This window comes from Solanum tuberosum, unplaced genomic scaffold (genome assembly GCF_000226075.1).
Source record: "Solanum tuberosum cultivar DM 1-3 516 R44 unplaced genomic scaffold, SolTub_3.0 scf00143, whole genome shotgun sequence".
In the NCBI taxonomy this organism is placed as follows: Eukaryota; Viridiplantae; Streptophyta; class Magnoliopsida; order Solanales; family Solanaceae; genus Solanum; species Solanum tuberosum.
The window spans coordinates 1,312,198-1,319,365 of NW_006239068.1; the positions used below are offsets into that span (position 1 = coordinate 1,312,198).

Consider the following 7,168-nt stretch of genomic DNA (forward strand, 5'->3'; position numbering starts at 1 on the left):
ACTTTCTCACAAACAATTTACCCCGAATCAAGTTGGTTTCTCCAGAACACCAACAAGTAGCAATCAAGAACTGCTTACGCTTTAGTCCATTCATTATCTCGAGCTGAATGTGTGGAAAAAGAGTTAGGATTTACTCTCTCGAGCTGAACCCATGACAACCCAATACCCACAGACTATCAAGTCAGTAATCTTGGTTTTCAAACCTCACTCTCGAGCATGCCAAAAACATGAAGGTAGAGTTGCATTTGCAACTACAACCCTTTAAATTGAACCACAATTACTGATTGAAATCACTTTTAAACAGAATTTAAACTAACAATTAGCAATACCCACAAGTTAAATAAACCGATAATCACATAATCACACCCCAAGAATTGGGGTTTTAGCTAGACATCATAAAACATAGAAATTGTTGCCAAATTGTGTTTTCATCAACTAGGTAAGATTAATTTTGTCTTTACAAAGGTCCAAGTTGAAGAAACTCAAAGACCCACTTCCAATTTCTCCAAAATGGAAAACTTCAATTCTTCAAAGCTAAGGAAAATATTGTCTCAAAACTGAAAATTCTAAAAATTGAAACTAATATTATGATAAAACGTTGTTAGTAAACATAATGTTTGAAAATGTATTTATAGTCTCCAAAAATATGCTTCGAAGGACCGATCAACTCAGCGATCCAACCTTTGGTCAGTTACATCGCCATTTTTCTTTGGCCTTCAGCATCTTCAAGTTCTATAACTTTGGGCGATCCAATAATTGCATCGCGGAACTGTTGGGCGACATGCCGACTGCTCCTTTGTCTCGTCGACTTGATTTTCTCCTTCAGGGCTTAGCACAATGAAACTTTAGGCAAGGTAATTGCCACTGGGTGACTCACCCAATGGATTAGGCGATCAACGTGCCTTCTTTTCTTCGTTCTTTCAGGTGACTTGTTCCTTTTTGCCCATTAGTGTCCATGCTTTGTTCCTAACTTCAAATACCTGAAACTCAAGGATTTTACATAAGTTATTGGCACAAAATAAGCATTTGAGGACACTAAATCTATCCAAATAAAGCCCTAAATTAGTAAAAAACGTGGACTCATCAACACCCCCAACTTAAACTTTTGCTTGTCCTCAAGTAAAACTCAAGTTCAGCAGTTCAAAAAGGATGTCTGAAATAGTGCTACACAAGACTCAATCATGAATGCACACAAAAAGACTCAACCTACACATGAAAGGATCAATTTGTGTACTCAAAGATTCAAGTTATGACTCACCATTATCAAAGATTCTCAAGTTCACAATACTTGCTTCAAATGCATGTTCAAACTTAACCAAGGTACTCAAATGCCCTTATACAAAGAATGATTCCATATTCACACTCAATGGTTCAACAATTTATAGCTCTGCAATCACGATCAACACTCACACTCACAAAGATGAACACATGCATGATTCCACCCATAGGTTTGCCCTTATTTTCCAATCAACACTTGTTTCAGCTCACTGAAGTTCAAAAAGTCTTTTCAATTCTTGTAACGGGGCTGAGTGTAAAGGTATGGTCATTTAGGCTAAGTGGTTGCTATCCTCATAAAATGTGGTATGAACAACACTTTCTTCCCTTTTCTTCTTCATTCTCATTCATGCTCAAAAGTCACCCCATTATTCACTTTCCTTGAAATACCGGACACCCCATTTTCTTCTATACTTTATTTCACAATTTTTCATTCTTTTACATTTTTTTCTTTACTTTTTTTCTTTATCTCTTTTTTGTATGGTGCGGTTCCATCTTTTTCAAAAACATGGATCAAGAGGACTTCATTGCATTTCTTGATTGACCTTTTCTTTTCACCACACCCCCAACTTAGGCTTTTGGCCTAAGTAGGCTATTCAAACAAACCACAAATCATGAGGATTATGGGTAATGGCTAAAGAAAGGTCACCATTTACATCAAGTATCTTCCAAGAAAAGGATAAGGCTTAAAGGGTGTTCTAGCAAGGATCACACACTCACAAGGTTGGCCACAAAAGAGGTATAATGTCAAATTGTTTCACACTCTTCAAAGTTGCCTAAGATCATTTCAAGAGATCCCATCACTTAGTCAACCGGACCAACGGGGCAAATTCTAGGTGTCATCACACATGGTTCAGGGTAAGCTAATCATAGAAGGCATTGGAACAAAATATCAAACAAGACTCCACACTTTATTGAGTGTCCAATGATCATCACAATAGACTCAATTTGATAACCGGCTAGTCAGAATGAGATGCAAAAAGTTCACATATTGCATATGCACCTTCATTTGGCCTCATCATAGCCACACTTTAATTTTTGTTCGATTATGAGCACTATTCAAGGTCATCGGTATTAATCAAGATCGATACTCAGATTTACAAGAGAACAACCATATTCAAACACAGTCAAGAGATGCACAAATTTTTTCATATAGGTCAAAAATCAGTTACAATTAAAATAAGGAGCCACAAGCTCAAACAACCACAAAAGCAGTGTCAAAACATAATATATAGATCAAAAACCCATTCTATCGGGGAACTCAATCTATCGGGGCATTAATGCTCGGTGAATCACTCTAAACTTGTGCATCAGTACCCAGAGTCACATCAATAGAAGTAGTGGGTCGACTAGGGTCAGCCAAGGGTTTATCTACCATAGAAATCTGCACAGCTGCATCAATCATGGCCTCCTCAATCTCTGTAAGGCCCTCATATGAAACCTCCTCAGTAACCCCAACCATCTCCTCATATTTCTCCACCTCAGACTCGGGATCAGCTGCCTCCTCAACTCGAACATCATCTCTGGCGGTAGCGAGAGGAATATCTGGCTCAACTGGCACATCAAGGATCTCCACCATCCTGAAAATAATGGACATGACGATGGACTTTAGCTAGTCCACATCTCTCCTCAGTGTATCAATAGCGGCCTTTAGAGCTAGCACCTTCTCGGTGGACCCTTGGCCATACTCGTAAATTGCTATCCTAGCTGCAAGGGGATCAATCGTAGTACTCAAGGGTGTCACAGCACAGTGAGGGCTATCTGAATCATGCACAGAATGGAGGCCTCGAGTCTGGCGGCCCGACGATAAGCAGAATGGGATAGCTGCCCCATCTGTAGTAATGCAGCCTAGGTGAATGGGGCTCGGGACGCAGCAGCAACAACAGTACCAGATCTGGGGGGCAATGGAGCAGCAGAGGAACTGGGAGTATCAAAAGGGACAACACTAGAAGTACCTGAAGCCTAGGGGCCGAAGTTGGCAATGGTGCCTCTGCAGGTAATGTGTCGGTATCCGCAACCGGAGAATAGTCCACCGGGGCTGCCTTTTTCTCCCTACCTAGTCTTTCAAGTATTACGGTGAAACCACAAAGCCACCCTTATCCAGCTTTCCCTCATCTACGAAACACTAGAGAAAAGAAACCAAAAGACGGCTGCAAAACAACTTGATGTTTTTGATTCTAAGTCCTTTTTAACTTATGACTTTTAGATGTTTTGATGTTAAGTTCCGTGACAAAAAAGGTACTTTTCTTATGCTCACTTTTAATTAATCTATTCTTTCTAATTTGGGGACTGTTTTAATCAATTTAAACTTAGATCTGTGATAGCATATCTTAGCTTTATTTTTATTATCTTTTTGTATTTTCCTATTAATTTATGTCAAGGTTCATTGAATTTACTGAGTTGAATTAGTAATGCTTAAGAATACCGATGCTCATCGTGACCAACGACATAATCCTACGATATGAGTGTCTACGAATGTCAATATTATAGTAACCCAACCGAGGGTTAGGGTCGTGTCCCAAGGGAGCGGTTTTGATAATTTATAGAAAAATAGAATTTACATTCTAACTAGTCGTAGCTAAAGATATTAACAAACAAAAACATAGTAAATAAAAGGGGGTGACACGAAAGTGTCAAATATCAAATGGGGGTTTTGTAACAAGTGATGAAGCAGCAAAATAAACATGAAAATCAAGTATGGGGAAAGGTTCTTGGGATGTGAGCGCAATAAAAGTTGAGATAAATTGTTGGGTACATGCTTTCGATAGGAAATTTGCAAAAGAATAGTAACTAGGCTAAGCTTTAATGAAAATGAGTTCCCTCTCAGGCAACTTACCCAGTTTCAAATGTGTTCCTCTCGGACACCCGTTTGCCGCATGATGACCCCCTACAGGTCATGTGTGGCAGGCAGGGAGGATTTCTGTTGATTCTTCTTCCGGAACACACATTCATATGACATGATCAGCACATTCACGAAATAAGTATGGCTCATCCTTGAAGTAACTTTTAACATCAAATAGGAACCTCTTTCGTTGGTAAGAGTTCAACTCATCGGGAATCAACCCACATAAGATGTAGTTTGCAAAGTCAACATACCATGGCACGTGTGTGAGTGACAGTGCGAATATCTGATCGTCTGGGAATGAGTCATTTATATCCTTTTCCTGCTAAGTACCTGCTTTATTCTCTAATCGTGATAGGTGATCTGCAACTTGATTCTCACAACCTTTTCGATCTTTAACCTCAAAATTAAATTCTTGCAAGAGTAGCACCCATCTTATCAGTCTTGGCTTCGCATCCTTTTTTACCATGAGGTATCGGAGTGCTGCATGGTCTGTATTAACAACTACTTTAATGCCTAACAAGTATGCCTGGAACTCGACAGCATAGACCACTGCTAGCAACTCTTGTTCAGTGACTGTGTAATTTCGCTGGGCACTGTTTAGAGTCTTGCTTGCGTAATAGATTGGGTGAAACAGTTTAGTACATTTTTGTCCCAATACTACACCTAATGCCATCCCACTCGCATCACACATCACTTAGAATGGTTCTAACCAATTGGGGCTGCTGATAACTGGTGTGGATATCAGTTTCTCTTTCAAACATTTAAATGCTGCCATACAAGCGTCATCAAAGTAGAATTTTACTTCCTTCTCTAAGAGTTTGCATAATGGTTGTGTAATCTTTGAAAAATCCTTAATGAATCACCGGTAGAAGCCTCCATGGCCCAAGAAACTACGAATCCCCTTTACTGAGATCGGCGGTGGTAGTTTCTCAATAATCTCAATTTTTCCTTTGTCAACTTCCAGCCCTTGTTGCGACACTTTATGCCCAAGAACAATGCCTTCTTTCACCATGAAATGGCATTTCTCCCAATTTAGGACTAGATTAATATCCACACACCTTTGGAGCACTCACTCTAAATGTGTCAAGCATTCTTCAAATGTGTTTTCCACGACTGAGAAATCATCCATGAAGACTTCCAGAGAGTTCTCAACCATATCCGCAAAGATGAACAACATGCATTGTTGAAAAGTTGTTGTTGCATTACAAAGTCCGAATAGCATCCTTTTGAATGCAATGGTCCCATAAGGGCATGTGAAAGTGGTTTTCTCTTGATCTTCTGGTGTGATAGATATCTGGTTGTATCCAGAGTATCCATCCAAAAAACAATACCACCCTCTCTCAGATAACCTGTCAAGCATCTAGTCCATGAAGGTCATTGGAAAATGGTCCTTTTCAGTACATGAATTAGCTTTCGATAATCCATGCTCAACCTCCATCATGTTACAGGTCTAGTCGGCACAAGCTCTCCTTTAGCATTTGGCACCACTATTATGCCACCCTTTTTTGGTACGCATTGCACTGGGCTGACCCATTTGATGTCTGAAATTGGATAGATTACTCTTGCATCAAGCCACATGATGATCTCCTTTTTTACTACCTCTTGTATCGGGGGGTTCAACCTTTGCTGATGCTCCAAACTAGGTTTGCATTCACTGTCCAGCCGAATCTTATGGGTGCAGGTACTGGGCGGGATGCCCACGATATCAGGTATGGTCCATGCAATCACTTTTATGTGCTTCTTCAGTACTTCAACATGCACTTTTACCTGCCCTTCCGTCAGATTTGTTGCAATAATCACTGGTAGAGTGTTGTTAGTTCTTAAGAAAACATACTTGAGATGGGATGGGAGTACTGTCAGTTCTAGAGTTGGCGGCTCTTCAATTGATGGCTTTGCAGGTGGGCTGCATCGGTTTTTTAGATCGATATCCAACTTAATTGGATTTCGTGCATATGCTCCTAACCCTGTTAGGGCTGCGATCATTTCATCATATTCCTGGATTTTCGAATCGTCTTGATTTGCAAGTATTGACTCAAGAAGCTCATTCTTGCGCAACATATGGCTCACACTTGCCACTTCCTCATCTATAAAATCTTCAGTAGACACTACATGGATATTACTTGGTTGCTTCATGGATTTGTAGATGTTGAAAGTTACCTCATCGTCATTCACACGGAATTTCAACTTGCCGCTTTCAACATCCACTAGTGCTCTGTCGGTTGCTAAGAATGGCCTTCCCAAAATAATGGGGACCTTAACATCAATGTCACAGTCTAAAATCACAAAGTTAGCTGGATATATGAACCGATCCACTTTGACCAAGATATCGTAGAGGATACCAACAGGATGCTTGATCGATCGATCTGACATGAGAAGTCCCATGGTAGTTACCTTTGGTTCTCCCAATCTAAGTTGCTTGTATATGGCATATGGCATCAGGTTGATTCTTTCTCCTAGGTCACATAAAGCCTTGGCAAATTAGAGCATTCCAATAGTACACGGGATGGTGAAAGCACCAGGGTCTTCTCTTTTAGTGATTAACTCTTTTGTCATGATCGCACTGGATCTATGAGGCACTTCAATAGTTTCATAATCCAAGATCCCCTTCTTGGTGACTAACACTTTCATGAATTTAGCATACCCTGGCATCTCCAGCAATGATTCTACCAAAGGAAGGTTGATGGACAGCTTCGTGAACACAGACAAGAATTTTTTAAACCTCTCATCTTCATTCTTCTCTTTCAAACGCTGGGTAAAAGGTGGAGGTATTTTGGGTAAGGGTTGTATTATTTTTGGAGTTTCATTGTGTTGATTCATTCCTTCTTGTGCTTTCTTGCCGATGTTTTGATGATCGGTAATTTTTGCTTCTTCCTCAACCTGATTTTCCTCACGTTCTTCTCCTTCACTACCTATCTCTACCTTCCCGCTATGGGTAATTACAGCCATCTCTTCTTCCTTATTTTCCTTTGGAATCTTGGTTGTTAGTTAAGCCGATAGGAGATTCAATTGACCTTCCAGCATGGCATTAGCATGAGAGTTCACCTTGCT

The 7,168-nt window shown here is 40.1% G+C and overlaps 1 protein-coding gene across 1 annotated transcript; it reads right to left on the reverse strand.

Annotated features, from left to right (window-relative positions):
* Positions 1 to 5,189: 5,189 nt before the first annotated feature.
* On the reverse strand, positions 5,190 to 6,502 carry LOC107061496 (uncharacterized). The gene is made up of 2 exons (XM_015310806.1): positions 5,567 to 6,502; positions 5,190 to 5,480 (listed from the first exon to the last, which is right to left on the reverse strand). Exons 1-2 carry the CDS (start codon positions 6,500 to 6,502, stop codon positions 5,190 to 5,192), a joined length of 1,227 nt encoding a protein of 408 aa, XP_015166292.1.
* Positions 6,503 to 7,168: the final 666 nt, after the last annotated feature.

Excerpts from the sequence above, each read along its gene's own strand:
- LOC107061496 (XM_015310806.1), bottom strand. The coding sequence starts at position 6,502 with ATGGGACTTCTCATGTCAGATCGATCGATCAAGCATCCTGTTGGTATC. Across the intron at positions 5,481-5,566 it reads AGCTTGTGCCGACTAGACCT|ATGCTTGACAGGTTATCTGA; the intron begins GTAACATGATGG and ends TTCATGGACTAG.